This window comes from Gossypium arboreum, chromosome 1, assembly GCF_025698485.1.
Source record: "Gossypium arboreum isolate Shixiya-1 chromosome 1, ASM2569848v2, whole genome shotgun sequence".
NCBI classification, from domain to species: Eukaryota; Viridiplantae; Streptophyta; class Magnoliopsida; order Malvales; family Malvaceae; genus Gossypium; species Gossypium arboreum.
Genome location: NC_069070.1, coordinates 99,304,088 through 99,322,742, shown reverse-complemented (window position 1 = coordinate 99,322,742; position 18,655 = coordinate 99,304,088). Strand labels below are relative to the sequence as shown.

The following is an 18,655-nucleotide window of genomic DNA, read 5'->3' as shown; positions in this document are numbered from 1 at the left end:
GGTTTTTCTTGAGAGTTGTAATTTTTGGGACTCTCTGGACTAATTGGTTTTAACTTTTGGATTTGAATTTTGATTTGCTACTTTTCCTCAACGTCAAGAAAAACACTTTACACAAACAAACGAGTTTTTGAAAACACGAACTTTGTTTTTGTTTTAAACGATTTTCCAAGATTTCGCTGCGAAAATAAACGGTTAACTTTAAAGAACTTCATATCATGGTTTCAATAACGAATATATTTTATAATAATTGGACATTTTATCAAATAACTAAACATGGTTTTATCGATATATCGTCGATTTCAAATCCCTTCTTCGTAAACATTTCCGGATTCAGCCATAATGTCTAGGCCGGGTTTGGGGTGTTACAAAGTGCCCTAGTAAACTTAGAGAAATAATTAGGATACAACTGTTGTGCCAATAGGGAATTATGTGTACCTAAAGTTCAATATTTGGAAATTTGTATCCAAAGTTTTATGCCTTCGGGCTTGCTCTTATCACATGCACTATATGTCACCTTTGGGCTTAGCACTCTGGTGCTCTCTTGGTGTGTTTGGTGGCTTGGCACTTGGTGTGTTCGGGAGGGACGTGATTTGCTACATAGCACTATTTGCTCTTTAGTGTATTGTGGAAGGGTTCCTATGTATTTGAGTTATTTCCCTTGTGATAATAAGATGTGGTTATAGTTATAAATCGAGAATGTGTTCTAAAGTGAAAATGTTAAAATATTACCAAATTAGAAGAATACGCGTCTAATAAAAAGGTTTAACAATGAGCCATAAGTTATAAAATTGAGATTTAAGTATACTATTTTTCATGACCTTAATAGAAGAGTTAAAAGAAAGGAATTTAATATTTGTATAATGTATCTAAGTTCATATTTGAACTCATATATGAATATATTAGTAGGCTAAGGCCAAAAATTATTTTTAAAATAATTAATTTTAAAATTAATATTTAGAAATTTTTATTTTTAATATTTACTAATGTGGCATTTTATCATGTTAGCATGATGTAGATATAGTCACCGTTTAATTGATCTGTCAATCACGTCAAAAATTAATTTTTAGAAATTTTTTTTTAATATTTACTAATGTGGCATTTTATCATGTTAGCATGATGTAGATATAGTCACCGTTTAATTGATCTGTCAATCACGTCAAAAAAATTTAATGATCAAATTTGATCAATATTAACAAAAATGCTTGGTTGATTAACTTTTTATCTTTATAGCCTCAATTAATTGTTAAATTTTGTTGAGAGCTTCATTTATTTATTTTTATATTTTTGAGTTATTTTAACTAGTAAGCCTACAAATTTATACCAAAGGCCCTAAAATTAGAGGAGGGCCAGTTACCTTCCCAAAAACAAAAAAAAAATAAGGAGGGCCAGTTGACGTACGTCTTGACTTTTTATGGACCACCGTTGGATATGACAACCGACTAGAGACCGCGTTTTAAACATGGAATAGAAGAGGTCTCATTAAAACGACACCGTATAGCTACTTTCAATTTTCCTGCCATTTTCAATTTTCCTTACAGAGCAAAAAAAAAAAAAAAAAACAGCGCGTGAAAATGACGGAAGAACGGAAACATTATAAACGGGAAAGAATAAAAACGAGAAACGAGCAAACCAGCCGAACATCCCCATTCACCAGTAGTCGTGAGGCGCCAGAGGATCGATCTCCGGCCAATTTTCTCCGGCTACGAAATTCCTTGTACATTAATTACGCATTTTTATGTAGATTTAATTTTTCATAAATAATATTAATTGTACTTTTAAAGAATTCTTTAGATTTTTATAATAATGGGAGGGGGAACGCATCGTCCGACGATGGATCTGCTGCGATCGGAGCCAATGCAGTTGGTGCAACTCATAATCCCGATTGAATCAGCTCATCGCTCCATTTCTTATCTCGGTGATCTCGGCTTCTTTCAATTCAAAGACGTTAGTTTCTTCCAATTTCTTGATTTTCTTTTTCGAATTTTTAATTATCGTTGAAAATCTTTAGATTTAATATGTTTTACGTTCGCCTATTTTCTTTTAAAAATATTTTTTCTTGCAGCTTAATTCAGAGAAGAGCCCTTTCCAGAGAACGTATGCTACACAGGTCAGCCTTTATATTTTACAATTTTAATTTATTTTCATGAGATTCTGCCCTCAAATGGCAGTTTTGAATCCTGATTTGAAATCTTCATTCTCAAAGAATGTGCACATTTGAAATTAAAAGATAATTTTGCTGAAAATAGTGGAATTTTAGATAAGAAACTCTACCTTGATATCAATTCATAATGATCTTATAAATCTTCTAAATGCTTGGACATTTATGCTAATTTTTAGTTAATTTTAGGAATTTGATTATACTTGAATATGTTATTCTGTCATGCAGATCAAGAGATGCGGGGAAATGGCACGCAAGCTACGTTTCTTCAAGGAACAGATGACGAAGGCTGGTTTATCACCCTGGACTAGATCTGCAATGAGTGATGATGTTGATTTAGATAACTTAGAGGTAATAATGGATACTTTCTATTTTAACAGTTTTATTTATTATATGGAAACACAACTTTATATGTGGTATTTGTAGGTGAAACATGGAGAGCTTGAAGCTGAATTGTTGGAGATGAATGCAAATCATGAGAAGTTGCAACATAGTTACAATGAACTAATAGAATATAAGCTAGTTGTCCAGAAGGTATGCTAAAATTTCATGCATTATCTGGTTATTAAAGCAGTAGAGTGATTAGTTATTTCCCTCTTTCTGTACAAAGGCTTATCACCTTTCTTTAGGCAGCAGGTGTGAAAATTGGTTTATCACCTCGCTTTCTAGACGAAGCCTTATGATTCTGTAATGATTGATTACTGTGGTATTGTTTTCCTATTTCAGGCTGGTGAGTTTTTTCACTCAGCTCAAAGCATTGCTGCAGCTAAGCAGAGAGAAGTCGAAGCTCAGCAAAGGGGTGAAGGATCCATTGACAGTCCATTATTACTGGAGCAAGTATAGTTTCAGCTTGGTCATTTTCTATATTAGTTTTATCTGATGCCTTTTATTCCTCTTTGCTGATGCTTAGGGTGTTTATTTTTGTAGGAAATGGTCACTGATCCATCAAAGCAAGTTAAGCTGGGATTTGTTACTGGTCTTGTCCCAAGAGAGAAATCATTGGCTTTTGAAAGAATTCTATTTCGGGCTACCAGAGGGAATGTCTTCTTGAAGCAATCTGTACTTGAAGGTTCTGTGACTGATCCTGCATCTGGGGAGAAGGTTAATTCCTGCATTTACCATTGTAGATCCAGAATTTCTTAGTCATTCACTTACTTTTGTTTTCATGCTTACTTTTGTTTAGTTCTTTCTTCACTCATTAGATTTGTTTGTTTGATATCGATTTGCAACTTGTGCCTATGAGTGTGTTTTACCGAAATCATCTCCTGTTAATCAAAGTTAAGAAACTTTTACCATTTTATTTGCAATTACAGGCTGAGAAAAATGTGTTTGTTGTCTTTTACTCTGGTGAAAGGGCGAGGAACAAAATTGTGAAAATTTGTGAAGCTTTTGGAGCAAACAGATATCCGTTCATAGAAGACCTAAGCAAACAATTTCAGATCATTACAGAGGTATGCTTTATATGATTGTGAAATTGCAGAGAATCAGGGTATCATTTAAATGGAATTCGAAGCTTAAGGATTCTGCAAGCAGTTTGTTGTTACTTTCACTTTTTGTTTATATGTATCTCTTTTGTTCTCTCTCTCTCTCTCTCTCTCTCTCTAGTTGTTTTGGTTTGAAAGGGGTTGGGGTTGAAACAATTATGATGTAATGGAAACCACCAATCAGTCTAAATCTATATCTGCCCTTGCTCATTGAGAGGTTTTTTTTAATTTGTCTGTTGGCCTGCATTGATTTTTTTTACTTTATTTTAATTCTTGAAGAAGTTTAAATACTATGTTGTCTTTGGTTAACAGAATAGAAGGCAGAGCCAATTCTAAAGTTGTGCTGAAACAAAAATAAGCACATTGAGAAGGGGTAGTGTTGTTGGAAGGAAACTATTTATATTATAATAATTAAAGATGATAATAAGTTAATGATATGCTTAGATCCTGAACATAGTAGCATTCAAAAGTTGCACTTTTCTCTATCTCTCTCTCCAATGTTTGAACATAATGCCAAATCATTGCTCTAACCTTTCATGTGAACATTTTAAAAGTTATTAGATTTTTTGCGTACTTTTATCATTTTAATGTGCGTATGAAATGGGTATCTGGGTATTAAGTTCTTGTCAGATAGGCTGAATTTTTAACCCCTCTTATATGCAGGTGTCTGGAAGACTTGAAGAGCTTAAAACTACTATAGATGTTGGACTTGTGCACCAGACCAACTTGTTACAGACAATTGCCTATCACTTTGAGCAGTGGAGCCATTTGGTTTGTTGAAATTGATTTTATTCCTTCTTTTCTTTAAAACATATGCTTCTATCTATGTTTGAACGTCATATCCGTACAATTGCATGTCAGTTTCTGTGGCTGGATTTAACCTAAGAGGTGGAAGAATGAACCCCAAAATCTGACCAAAATACCAAACCCAAGATATTTTGAACCTAAAATGATTGGAACCCAAAATGGCCTAACACAAAACTGCTCAAAACTTGCAGTTTGCCTCCTCTATTTAACCTTATTAAGTTCCTTTGAACTCTATGTTTTCTTAACTCACTCAACGTTTTTTCTAATTTATGTAGGTGAAGAAAGAAAAATCCATTTATCACACTTTGAGCATGCTCAGCATAGATGTTACAAAAAAATGTCTTGTTGCAGAAGGTTGGTGCCCTGTTTTTGCAACAAACAAGGTCGGTTTTTTGAACCTGTAATCCTTTCTTCTCTGCTGCATGGTATTCCTGCTTAATTGCAATAATAAAGTTGAAAAATGATTATCTACCCTTGATTTTGCAGATTCAAAATGTGTTACAGCGGGCAACTGTTGACAGCAACTCACAAATTGGGACCATATTTCATATTCTCCAGACAAAGGAATCTCCTCCTACCTATTTCCAAACCAACAAATTTAGTTCTGCTTTCCAAGAAATCGTGGATGCATATGGGTTAGTCAATTTGATAGTTGCTGCTATTGCATTCAAGAAGATAAGCCGGCTCTGTGGAATTCACAATATCTTGGTTCTGGCAATCCATGTCCCTAACTCCTCAGTCTCAAAAGAGATATTTTCTTCTTAGTTTAGACATTCTATTGCTATTGCATATTTACTTGGGTTGTTAAAATGCCATTTCTAAATGAAATTATCATGGAAAAGAACTGACCTGAGTTAATATTATTGCAGGATTGCGAAGTATCAAGAAGCAAATCCTGGTGTATTCACAATCATCACATTCCCTTTCCTTTTTGCTGTTATGTTTGGTGACTGGGGCCATGGTATATGCCTGTTTTTGGCAACATCATATTTCATAATCAAAGAAAAAAAGTTTTCTAGTCAGGTAACTTGTGAATAGCTTCCTTGTAATTTTGGTCTTCATGTTCTTGGTAATTGTACTGTTTCTTGTACTTATTTTATTTTAATTTTCTTTTAACCTAAAACAGAAACTTGGAGACATCACTGAGATGATTTTTGGTGGTCGCTATGTTATTATGATGATGGCATTATTCTCAATCTACACTGGATTGATATACAATGAATTTTTTTCGGTCCCGTTTGAACTGTTTGGGCCCTCTGCTTATGGATGTCGTGATCCTGCTTGCAGGTAGGTAGTTGTCTGTATGATTGGAGTAAACGGAGAGAACCTGAAAATTTTTTGTCTTTCCTTTCTGTATTACTTACATTCATCTCTTTGCTTTGCAGAGATGCTTCTACAGCAGGCTTAGTAAAAGTACGTGCCACTTATCCTTTTGGTGTGGATCCTAAGTGGCATGGTACTCGGAGTGAGCTACCATTTCTCAACTCACTGAAGATGAAGATGTCAATTTTGCTTGGAGTAGCTCAGATGAATCTTGGAATCATTTTGAGTTACTTCAATGCAAAGTTTTCGGGAAATGAACTCAACATTCGGTGAGTCACAACAATTGCATTTGTAGAGTACTTGGCAAAATGCTTATCTCAGTTTAAATACTAAGAAATTGTTTAACCAAAGAAAAAGAAATTGAAACTGAAAAGAGGTTACTAGTGACGAACATACCTGTGTCTCAGTGTGCCCTGGCACAACGAGCAAAGCTTTTTTGTTAATTATATCATTTTTGAAAATGTGTTATTGTTTGTTGCCTTAACAAAAATATAGTGATTTTGACTAATGTGTTTATTCAATAAATTGAAACATTGTTTAGGTACCAATTCCTTCCCCAAATGATCTTTCTGAACAGTCTGTTCGGATACTTGTCACTCCTCATAGTTGTGAAATGGTGCATTGGTTCTCAAGCTGATCTTTATCACGTGATGATATACATGTTCTTGAGTCCTACAGATGATCTTGGTGAAAATCAACTTTTCTTTGGTCAGAAGTTCCTCCAGGTTTAGTTCTGTATTCCTAAATTTGCGAATGTTTTCTCTTGCATTATTTGACATCAGATTTATGGATTTTGTGCTTTTTGACAGATTGTATTACTGCTAGCGGCTCTAGTTGCTGTACCGTGGATGTTATTTCCAAAGCCTTTTCTTTTAAAGAAGCAACATGAGGAAGTATGTGGACAGCACTTTCTGTTTTTTCCACTATAAACAATATCTTTCATTGTATAGCCCATGCTTTATAAAGTTCAACTGGTTTCCATTCTTCTATCAAATGCTTTAATATATAATTTCTTATTGATGTAGAGGCACCGTGGTCAATCTTATGCCCTATTAGAAAATAGCCTCGATGAGTCTGATGAAATGGAAGTACGTCATGGTTCCAGTAGCCATGAAGAGTTTGAGTTCAGTGAGATCTTTGTTCACCAACTTATACACACTATCGAATTTGTGCTTGGAGCAGTGTCGAATACAGCTTCATATCTGCGTTTATGGGCTCTTAGGTAGATTCTAACCACTTGAAACCTTCAAGTCCCTTGCAAAGAAAGGCCTCTTTGACTGCATCTGATTTGTTTGATTTTACATTTTACAGCCTAGCCCATTCAGAGTTGTCAAGTGTATTTTATGACAAGGTTTTACTTTTGGCCTGGGGGTGAGTACGGAGTAGTCTACTTTTCTCCTCAAAACATTTTCTCTTGCATTAGTAAGTATTTTGAATTTAATTAAAAAGGACTGATTATTATCATTTGCTTTCTTTTGCAGATTCAACAATATCTTCATTCTTATCATCGGTATATTTGTATTTATATGCGCAACAGTTGGTGTGTTACTAGTGATGGAAACCCTCAGCGCATTCTTACACGCTTTGAGGCTTCATTGGGTTGAGTTTCAGAATAAGTTCTACGAAGGAGACGGTTATAAATTTCAGCCATTTTCATTTGCATCACTTGATGCCGAAGATGAATGAAAGAACAAACACAAAGGAGTATTAAAAAATACATTCCCTTGGTCCTATAGGTAGGGATTTAAACTCATATTTTAGAGGTTCTGTATATGAAGTGGTGAACTTGTTTGTTGGGATTAGAGAAGACAAAGGCTTTGTTCCCGTTCCCCCCCGCTATTCAAAGTTGTAATTTGTTAACATAGCCATTGTGTTTCCACATTGGTGATTGTTGTATGTCTGTTAATTGGAAGAAATGAATAATTTTGTGACACTTTTCTTTTTTGTATCATGCAATGTAATTTAACAGTCGATTGATAGAGGTTGCTTTTTTTTTTTTTTTCTTTGAAGACAACGAGCAAAATCAGTGATATTTATTTGTTTATACAAGAACCAAACATGATACCTACAATAGCATGAACCTGCAAATATTATGCAATAATCAAATTAATGTTTGGATCCAGCCATTGGTCCGCCCTATACAAGTAACCATATGAGTGCGATGTATTTTTATTTTTTTTGGTAAATGTAGAAAATCACTGGTATTTAAACTATAATTATTCTAGGCACTACAAAACCATCTAAATCTTTATGTAGAATTTGAAAATTTTCATTAGGTGGCTGTGGGAAGACACTAAAACTCCGTTCCAAATTAAAGGTCATGGTCGCCATACTATCTGCTAGTCAATTTTTTTCACGAAACACATGTTTGAGATCAATATCTCAATTACCAACAATCTTTCTTTTGACATTTCGTAGAACAGCACTGTCGTAATTCATCTCACCCTTTTCACAAACAAGGTCTAATGTTGCCAACCTATTTGTTTTTAAGATCACTCATCTTGCCTCCATCTTCCTTGCTAATATCAACCCATCATGGATACCCTGTAATTCAACCTTGATAGTGATGCATATCCTTATATTTCTTGCAAATCCTGAGTGTTAGACACCATTTTCATCTCTGACCGATCCTCTATCTACTGCAAAACCACGCTTGAGTAGTCTAGCACTATCTGTGTTCACTTTGAGCCATCCTGATTTAGTGCGCTACCAACAAATATGCTACAATATCTTCTCTTTTCCCCTGTTATCTTTTCCGTTTGTACCTTGAGTCGTATCACAAAACTCTAGACTTAAAGCGTTGCCTTGTCCAGCGTGCTTTTCCACTCAGAAAAATTATCATTGAAGATAACTTGATTTCTTCGCAGCAATAGGCTCTAGCATGCCACCCCAAAAAACACCTCCCAGTTTTCATCATTGAGCAAAGTATTCCGACCTTGATAAGTTTACATGAACGCAATCAGCTAAGGCCTAAGAATTCATTCAATTTGCCACTCTTCACCACTCAACTCCAAAGGTCAGTCGTTGGCAAACATTTTCGCAAAACATGATCTATGTTCTCCAATCTGGCTCCACATTGATTAAACGAAGGGTCTATTGTAATATGTCGTCTCTATCGTTCCGCATTCGTTAGCAATTTTCATGAACTACAAGCCAAAGAAATACTCTCACTCGCTGTGGCCCCCTAATCTTCCAAATCACCTGCCACCTCTTATAAATTTCTTGATCAAATTCCTCGCTCAACAATTCATATGATGACTTAGAAGTGAAGACAGTTCCTTTGTTTCATTTCCAACCAGGTTTATCCTCGAACTCATCATTCGCCATAGGTTGTTTAACTGCAGTAATATATGCAACAGAGGATGATGGCAACATGCTTTTTAAGACATCCATATCCCATTTTCCTTTATTGTTAACCATACTATAAACTATCACAGTTTCATTGGGTAGCAAATCCGGATTCAAACATACCATATTCAATTTCCCATGATTTTTTATTTATTCATCTCTCCAAAAATCAACAACCTTACCATTTCCAACATTCCAAATTACACCATCCCTGACAGTTTCCCAGACTTTACTCATTCCTTTCCATAACCGCGATACATAATTTGTGTGCAAAGTTTGTGGTACCTTTTCAACACATTTATACTTGGTACGAAGAACTTGGATCCAACGCTGATTCGATTGTTGAATAAGGTTGAAACCTATCTTCATCAAGAAAGCATCATTTTGCTTGCTCAAAATTTTAAATCCCAGTCCACCACTTTTAATTGGTTTGCACACTTCTTCCCATTTAATTAGACTAATCTTCCGTTTTTCATCCGTGCTCCCCCACACAAAGTTGAGGATTATTTTCTCCATTTCCAAGCAAAGACCTTTTGGAACAACGATTGATTTCATCACATAAATAGGTATGACTGACACTACCGCTTTAGCAAGTGTAATTCGTCCAGCCAAAGACAAAGCACTCGTCTTCCAGCCGACTAACTTTTGTTTCATATTGTTGATAAAATACTGAAAAGTAGCCTTCGTGACTCGTCAATGAAAAATGGGGACGCCCAAATACTTCCCAAGATCTTCAGCAGAATTATAGTCCAATCCTCCACTTATCAGATCCTTCATTTGATTAGAAACATTCTTCGTGAAATACATAGTAGTTTTCTCATTGCTCACTCCGTTGCCAGAGAAATTGCAAAACGCTTCCATCACCTGATGCACCACCATCATTCGAATTGGCAAAGATTCATTAAGCACCATTTTATCGTCATCATTTTCTCTGTGATCTCGAATCTTAACTTCTTTGTTGCTCTTTCCAGATTCAAAGACAGGGGGGATCCCAAACGCTCAAGGCTCATTTTCTTTTTTGATAGTTGAATTCAATTCACTAATTTTTTTTTTAAAGTAGCATTTATGCTAATTTTTTAATACGATGTATTTAATAATCTTGAAAACTTTTGCCCAAAAAAATTTTCAAAAACTAAAATAAAGAGAATAGATTATAGCAAACTGTGATTTCAAATTATTTTTATCTCTTTCAAAATAAAAGAATGATAAATTTAATCTTTTTTTAATTTTCAACATTTTCTTCTTAAAAATTTAAAAGGATAAAGATGATAATCATACAATACTTTTTCTAAAACAAATACGATATAAGTAAAACACATGTTAATTTTTAATTAGTTTATAAAATTAAAATATTTTCATGTCGGGATGAATTGAGAAAAATTCGAATATGATAGGTTGTAATATGATCTAATGCCTCACCCATCCTTGAAATATTTATAAAAATATCCTTAATATATAAATATAATATATATCTCCGTACATATAAAATTATAATTTATTATTGTTAAACTTAAGTAGAATATTCTTAGCTTTAAGTTCTATGACGATTTCAAAACCATGTGGATGAGAAATTTCATTAGTTCCCATTTTTTCTATAGACAAATTATAAGTCGTAACTCTAGTACATTTTTATACTTTTTAAATCTAAATTTATTTGATAAAAATTTCTATTTTTGATGATTAGAAAATGTAATGTGTTTATTAATTTTTATCTAGGACCATATAAATTAAACATCTCAATTAAGTTTTAAGTTTAAACTTAAAAATTAATCTTATTTATTCTAAAATAAAAATAAAACATTTTTTTATTTATTTCAAAAATAAAACAATTAAATTTAATTTAATTCGGATGTTTCTTATTAAATTTCTAAGTTTGGGAGGATTAGTTAAACTTAAAAAGGAGTTTTTCCTCATCCCAATTCTCAGATTTTATTTAAAATTTTATTACTTAAATCTGATGTTGAATAAAAAAATTGAAAAATAGTGGACTCGATTCAATCTGAGCTGTCCTGCCCATGAGATCCGGACAGGCTTCAACCTCAGCTAAATTTTCTCTCTATTTTTGATACCATTAGGCCCATTACTAGCTTTACGACAAATCCGGTTCCCTAAATTCGTTCCGTGCGGTTCGTCAGGGTCCAATTCATTCCTCAACTCGTAAATTTAATACTGTGAATGAACAAAAACAATTGCTGTCAGTCTTCTGGCAGCGAAAAGTAGAAGAAACTGACCAAGGAAATTTCCAGGCTCTGCCAAAACTGCCTTGCAGGTAAACGTGAAATAAGAGGAATTTTGATCAGTTCGCAGAGGAAGAGCTTGAAGATGGACGAAGATCACAGTAATAGCGGCTTTTTGGAGACTGGAAAAGCTGATAGATCGGTTTGGTTAATGAAGTGTCCGGTCGTTGTGGCCAAACCATGGAAGAGTCAGACCTCTTCTTCTTCCGATTCACAGCCTGTCGCCAAGGTTGTCCTCTCTCTCGACCCTCGCAAACCCGATGACCCTTCTTCTATGCAGGTACTCTAACCCTAAACACTTGAAGATGATAGTTTTTTAACCCTGAATTCGCAACTTGGAACTCTTAATTACAAGTTTTAGATAATACCCCTTTTTTATTAATGGTGAATTGGATCTTTAATTGTGGTAAAAGAGGTTTCTTGGTTATTGATTCTATAATCTACCAAGTAAAAGATTTGAATGACATTCTTGTTATACGTTTTAAGTTGTATTATTAGTTCTGTTGTTTTCTTATTTCTCACGAGTTTATCAGTTGATGATCAGTTTACTATGGAGATGGCTGGATCTGAGATTGGAAATATGCCAAAGAGTTACGCCTTGAATATGTTTAAAGACTTTGTTCCTATGTCCGTTTTCTCTGAAACAACTCAGGGTAAGAATTATGGTTCCTTTTTTCTTTTGCTTCTCAAGTATTCATTTGTGTGTTATCTAATTCAATCCCTTTTTGTTGTCACTTTGTACGGTAACTTGAAGTAACAATTTACCTCAAAATGTGGTTTTCTTATAAAAACTACACTGGGAGTGTTTCTTACTTTCATGATTTAGTGAATATTTTCTTAGATACATGGTGCACTTGTTGCTGTATAGCATTGAGGGTTTAATCAGAATAATGTGCATATTAGGAATTGGTATGCTGTCCACAAGTTAATTGTGAGTGTTCTTTTTATTCGTAAAAAGATTATGAGGGGAGACTATGTATACCTTTAAATGCATATTTAGTATTTTTTTGGAGTTCTTTAGTGAGCATATTGAATGTGTGTTGTGAAGAGCATTTGATTGGTTTAAGGTGGAGCCTGTTCAAGGACTGCAACTCTTTCTAAATGGATGGTGCCAATTAGTCTATTTTTTATGGATGCTTAGTAGCTGTTATGTAGGACTCTTAGGAGAAATTTTTAGGTAGGGCTCTTGGAATAAAAGAAGTTGTTTTAAGACTCTTAAAATAAAATTTGTGTTTGGTAGGACTTTATTTAGCTTGATATGCTTTTTTAAATTATTGTAATCTCCATTTCAAGGGACGATCAATAAAACAAAAGCAAGCAAAATTTTTATCAAAACCCCTAAAGAGATATGGGTCTCTCCTATGAGTCTTAAGGTTTCAGTCTCTCTTTGATGAGCTGAACTATTAATTTGAAATTCACCGAAGTAACAATTTGGTATCAGAGTCAATGATTCTCAACAATGGCAAAAAAGTAGGGGGCAGAGTGGTGAGAAGAAATATGCAAGGAGCTTGATTATATGTGAACAAGAAAGCCTTTTCTTATCTCTCTTCCGTATCCTCTGCATCAAACCCTCCTACACCATCTCAACAAAAGCCATGGCGGTCACAGCCAACTTCAGTCCCCGGTCTTATTCATTAATAGCTTCTAAATTCATATCCTACAACCCATCCTTTTCATTAAACCTGATCCAGAAAACCTTCAATCTAGACAAGTTTAATGGGTCTAAAGTTGATGTTTTACCTAGTAAAATGGATATTGGAGATGATAGAGACTCAATTGCTAGTCCTATTGTTACAAATGTGTAGTTTTTTTATTACTATGGACATGCTTGGGTTTTTGGAATTTGCAGATGTAAAAAGCTTAGCTTAGTTATTTTTTTAAAATTGTTATTGCTGGTGAGAAATTTGAAATGGCGCTGACAAACGAGAAGTATAATGGGTCTAAAGTTGATGGTTTACCTAGTAAAATGGATATTGGAGATGATAGGGACTCAATTGTTAGTCCTTCTATTGTTACAAATGTGCAGTTTTTTATTAGTATGGACATGTTTGGGCTTTTAGGAGTTGCTGACAGGAAAAGCTTAGTTGTTATTTGGTAAAAACACCTCTCTAGTCCCACTCAATTTCGATATTGAGCAAATTGGTCCCTCTTAAAAAAATTTAATCCCTTTCAATTTTAAAAGTGAGCAATTAAGGACAATTAATTACGGTAATTAATGTTTTTCATCAATTGTAAATAGTTTTGATTGATATAATAACAAATTAAGCTCTTAAATTTTGTCAATTTGGTATTGATTCTAAAAATTTTCTGAAAACAAATGTATAAAACTTTTAAAAATCTAGAAAGTTCAAAAGAGTATTATAAAAACTTTAGCTTTAAATATTATATCAATAGATTTATAAAACTAATCACATTAATATTTTGGCCAATTTTACATAATTTTCTGAAAACAAATGTATAAAACTTGAAGCATGTACAAAATAAGGTAAGTAATCACTACAACCCTAATTGACAGCCTAATTCACAATTATAATCCCTAATATCATTCAGAGAATCACTACATTATACCGTATCATGACACTCCCCCTCAAGCTGGAGCGTATAGATCAGTGCTCTTAGATTGTTACATATATGCTCAATCCGAGGTTTTCTATGAGATTTAGTGAGAATGTCAGCTAGCGAATAGTTAGAATTAGCAAAACTAGTAGCAATGCATTTTAACAAGGTCTTTTGTTTGACAAAGTGATAGTCTATCTCTATGTGTTTTTTCCTTTCATGAAACACCGGATTTGTAGCATTATGAAGTGCTGCTTGATTATCACATATTAACTTCATTGGGTTATCAACCTTACATCTTAACATCTGAAGTTGTTTCAACCAGATAAATTCACTAGTGACTAGGCTTCTATACTTGACCTTTCGACCACATCTTGCTTTCATCTTTTTGATGATAATAAGATCCCTCCAATGAAGACACTGTATCCTGAAGTAGACCTATCTGAGGAAGATCTTGCTCAGTCTGCATTCGAATAGCCAACTATTTTTGTCTTATTTTTGTACAACAAACCTTTTTCAGGAGCACCTTTGACGAATTAAATGATGTGTATTACTGCATTCCAATGACTATCACATGGAGCTTGAAGAAATTGGCTGATCCCACTCATTGGAGAAATATCTGGATGTCTGATAGTAAGATAATTCAATTTCCCAACCAACCTTCGTTATTGGCTAGGATATTTTAGGGGCTTCCCTTCTCTTGGAATAAGTTTGACATTAGGATCCATTGACGTATCAATAGGTTTTCTATCCAGCATCCCCGTCCCCGTTTCTTCCAATATATCCGACACATACTTCCTTAGAGAGTTAATAATGCCTGTGTTTGCTTGTGCCACTTCAATACCCAGAAAATATTTCAAGTTTTTCAAGTCTTTAGTTTGAAAGTGTTCTAAAAGATGTTCCCTGGGTTGGCCCATCCTTTCTTAATCATCACCTATGATAGCAATATTATCCACATAAACAACCTGATAAATGCCCTTGCCCTGAGTGTTAAGATGATAGGATATAGAGTGGCTGCTTCACTACTTTTCATCCCAAATTGTTGAATGACTACTCTAAACCGTCCAAGTCAAGCTCTTGATGGTTGCTTTAAACCATACAGAGATTTCCTCAATCCCCATACTAATCTGGACTTCCTTTGAGCAACGAATCCAGGCGGTTGCTCTATATAAATTTCATCATTTTTAATGTTGAGCTGATGAATAGTCCAATGATTCATTGCAGTAAGAGAGATCAAGAGGCGAACCAAGGTGATCTTGGCAACCAGAGAGAAAGTTGGTCTATCTTTCTATCTGAACTGACTTTTAACTGTGTATACTCATCGACATCCAACAATATTTTTTTTTTCTGATGGTAAGAGAATAAGATCTCATGTGTGGTTAGCATGAAGAGCATGTATTTCTTACGCCATGGCTTGTTGCTATCCAGGATTAGTCTTTGCTGCACTAACTGTTTTAGAAATGGAAACATTGGATAAAAATGAGGTGAAGACATGATAAGTGGGTGATAGTTGGTGATAACTCAAAAAATTGTAAATCGGTTTAGGATTTTGAGAAGAATGAATACCTTTTCTGAGAGTAATAGGTGGAGTGTTTTCTTCTGTTTGAAGCATTACTATAGATGGAAAAGATGTTAGCGTAGAAGATGAGTAACTGGGAACATCTACCTGACTTGTATCTGTAGAAGAAAGATTAGGAGCATTTGAAGTGAAGCGATGAGAATAAACTTGAAGAGGTTTAGGGGAAGGTGTATTATTAGCAATGGAAATATGGGAGCTAGAGCATCAACAATGTCCATTTCGGTTAGGGATGGAGGGGAGAAATATGGAGTTGCCTCAAGAAAGGTTACATATGTAGAAATACAATATTTGCGAGTAATGGGATCATAACATTTGTTTCCCTTTTGATGCTGAGAATATTCTAATAAGACTTAGTTGATAGTTTTGGGAAGAAATTTATCTTTTCCTGGTGCATTGTTATGAAGAAAACAAGTACAACCAAAAACTTGGATAGAAATAGGATAAGAAGGTTGACCAAGGAAAATAATGGAGTGCTTGGTTTTGTAAGATAGAAATCATATGGTTAATCACATAACATGCATTGCATCCCTTAAAAAATTGACGAGGTATTTTGTTATGAATAAGTATTGTGCAGTTGTTTCAATAAGGTAGCGATTTTTATGCTTTAGCTACTCCACACTATTGTGGGGTTTAAGAACATGATTATCGTTGTGGACACTTAGAAGTTATCTAGAACTCTAGGAGAAATTGTTAGGTAGGACTCTTAGAATAAAAGTAGTTTAGGACTCCTAAAATAGAATTTTTGATTGATAGAACTTTATTTAGTTTGATATACTTCTTTAATTCTTGTCATCTCTGTTTAAAGGGATGATGAATAAAACAAAGGCAAGCACTATCAAAAACCCCTAAGAAATGTGAGTCTCTCTAACTAGTCCTAAGGTTTCAATCTCCCTTTGATGAGCTGAACTATCAATCCCAAATTCACGTATGTAACACAAACTCTTTCTAAATGTCAAAATATGGTTTTAGAATCTTTTTGTTCTCAATGAGCATGTTGAAATCAATTGTGTATCATGAAGAAAATTTGATCAGTTTTAAGTTGAAGCTTTTTCAAGGAGTGCAGCTTTTTCTAGAATGTATGATGCTACTATATCACCATTCACCGATGCAAGAAAGGGTGGGGGAACATGCTTAGAGGCTATTCTAGGAAGTTACTACACATAACTATTGGAAAATAAACAATCCGCAACTTTGGTGTGCTGTGTTGCACAATAGGAGCTAATGCATTATTATGTCTATTTATGGTTGTGATTACTTCATCTCTCTCTCTCCCTTTGAGGGAGGGGAGGTTGAGAATTTCATTTGTGCTTTTATTTAATATATATATTGTTATTCTCATTATAGGTAGGGTTGCAATGGAAGGAAAAGTTGAGCATAAATTTGACATGAAACCACATGAGCAAAACCTTGAGGAGTATGGGAGGCTCTGTCGTGAAAGGACAAATAAGTCCATGATAAAGAACAGACAAATACAGGTAGGTTAGTGAATATACATTGGGTTGGCTCTGTGGTATTTTTATTTCAAGTTATTATGATGCAAACATGTTACTTATGTCTCTTAATGCATTTTAAAGGTTATTGATAATGACCGTGGAGTGCACATGAGGCCGATGCCTGGAATGGTTGGTCTGATTTCATCCAACACCAAGGTACTTAAAGATGTGCCTAGAGAATGATATTAGCCATTTTTTGCTCTTAAATGTACACAAGTATTGAATTGGGAGTATACATTGACAATTCTTATTTTCAATTGTCCCTGTGCAGGAAAAGAAGAAAACAACGCCTGTTAAACAACCAGAAATGAAAAGAACAAGAAGGGATCGTGGGGAATTGGAAGATATAATGTTCAAGCTGTTTGAGAGACAACCAAATTGGGCTTTAAAGCAACTTGTCCAAGAGACAGATCAGCCTGCTGTAAGCCTCTTACCTTACATTCTATCATCTTGTCATGTTTACCTCTTTGTTTGAGCTGTGTTTCTTCTTCCTCTTCCTCTTCCTCTTCCTCTTCCTCTTCCAACTGAATATATCTTATGGTCTGTAATGGTAATTTTTTGTTGCAGTTTTTAATTTTACCCATGTATAAATTGCAATTTGTTTTTAAAATGAAAGGACTTATTGCCAAGAAGTTGTAGACTTCTCTTTCTGGTGATTTATATTCAGCAATTCTTGTTTTTACTTTATACAGTTATGTCTGGATGTGATTTATTAGTAGGTAGTTCATATGTGTGTGAAATTTTTTTGCTTTAATCTCTTTGCAGCAATTCCTTAAAGAGATACTGAATGAGCTCTGCGTGTACAATAAGAGAGGCAGTAACCAAGGAACTTACGAACTTAAGCCAGAGTATAAAAAATCTGTGGACGACACAGCAGCTGAATAGCTTACATTTACCTGTAATTTACTTTTCTTTTATTTCTAATTTTTTTTCTCAATTAAAGGGATAGTCTAAAGGAACCCCTCATGAAGAGGATAGAGAGTAATATTCAGCTTAAGAACCAGTGATTTAAGGGGATAATAGGTAATTTGTTTGGGGAAAGGAAAACTTGGCTGCAGGACCTCTAAAGTCCAATGGTGCAATTCAAACATTCTTCAATGATATCAAAGTTGGGGACTAAGGGGGCAAGTATATGCAGAACAAAAATCCTGATCAATAAAAAGGAATCATATTCTATCGTGATATCCTTGTGTACTTTGTTTGAAATGCTGCTTGCATACCAACTGCATTGAGATTATTTTTCTCTTGCTAGGATGTTTCACCTTTTGTTTCTTATGTTTGTATTTACCATCAAAATGATACATAATTATTTCTTAAGGCGATCAGTGAACTGTCTCGAAGTTGGCTTTAAATCTTCGAAAACTCCATGATGGCTAGATGATGTTTATGTGTATATGGATATATAGGAGGTGGCAATTGCTTATAGACTTGAATTTGCTTAGAAAGGCTCCACTTAACGGCTCAGTTGCTCAAAATTTGGAAGGATTCCTGTATTAACTGATTGCTGAATGTTATGTCCAATGGGGTGTTTTGCATGAGTTTTATGATTATTATATGTTTGTGTATATGTGCAGGGAATAAATGAAGGATTACAAATACTGGTTTGTAAAACTAATTATTAGATATCATTTTTCGTGAATAAAATCTTGCATTTGGAGCACGATATTATT

At 34.4% G+C, this 18,655-nt stretch overlaps 2 protein-coding genes across 2 annotated transcripts; both read left to right on the top strand.

Moving 5' to 3' along the window:
• Nucleotides 1-1,510: 1,510 nt before the first annotated feature.
• LOC108480335 (V-type proton ATPase subunit a3-like) lies at nt 1,511-7,753 on the top strand. Its single transcript, XM_017783291.2, has 18 exons — nt 1,511-1,944; nt 2,063-2,107; nt 2,387-2,509; nt 2,585-2,692; nt 2,885-2,995; nt 3,086-3,259; nt 3,472-3,609; nt 4,306-4,413; nt 4,725-4,832; nt 4,936-5,084; nt 5,319-5,472; nt 5,576-5,736; nt 5,835-6,041; nt 6,314-6,497; nt 6,582-6,665; nt 6,798-6,994; nt 7,084-7,143; nt 7,254-7,753. The coding sequence occupies exons 1-18, from the start codon at nt 1,804-1,806 to the stop codon at nt 7,456-7,458; spliced, it is 2,457 nt and encodes an 818-aa protein (XP_017638780.1). The 5' UTR covers nt 1,511-1,803; the 3' UTR covers nt 7,459-7,753.
• A 3,368-nt stretch (nt 7,754-11,121) lies between these two features.
• LOC108483437 (transcription initiation factor IIF subunit beta-like) lies at nt 11,122-18,167 on the top strand. Its single transcript, XM_017786831.2, has 6 exons — nt 11,122-11,637; nt 11,902-12,010; nt 16,837-16,967; nt 17,067-17,141; nt 17,257-17,406; nt 17,751-18,167. The coding sequence occupies exons 1-6, from the start codon at nt 11,443-11,445 to the stop codon at nt 17,868-17,870; spliced, it is 780 nt and encodes a 259-aa protein (XP_017642320.1). The 5' UTR covers nt 11,122-11,442; the 3' UTR covers nt 17,871-18,167.
• The last annotated feature ends 488 nt before the right edge of the window (nt 18,168-18,655 follow it).

Excerpts from the sequence above, each read along its gene's own strand:
- LOC108480335 (XM_017783291.2), top strand. The coding sequence starts at position 1,804 with ATGGGAGGGGGAACGCATCGTCCGACGATGGATCTGCTGCGATCGGAG. Across the intron at positions 2,693-2,884 it reads ATAAGCTAGTTGTCCAGAAG|GCTGGTGAGTTTTTTCACTC; the intron begins GTATGCTAAAAT and ends TTCCTATTTCAG. Across the intron at positions 2,996-3,085 it reads GTCCATTATTACTGGAGCAA|GAAATGGTCACTGATCCATC; the intron begins GTATAGTTTCAG and ends TTATTTTTGTAG.
- LOC108483437 (XM_017786831.2), top strand. The coding sequence starts at position 11,443 with ATGGACGAAGATCACAGTAATAGCGGCTTTTTGGAGACTGGAAAAGCT. Across the intron at positions 11,638-11,901 it reads ATGACCCTTCTTCTATGCAG|TTTACTATGGAGATGGCTGG; the intron begins GTACTCTAACCC and ends GTTGATGATCAG. Across the intron at positions 17,142-17,256 it reads TGATTTCATCCAACACCAAG|GAAAAGAAGAAAACAACGCC; the intron begins GTACTTAAAGAT and ends GTCCCTGTGCAG.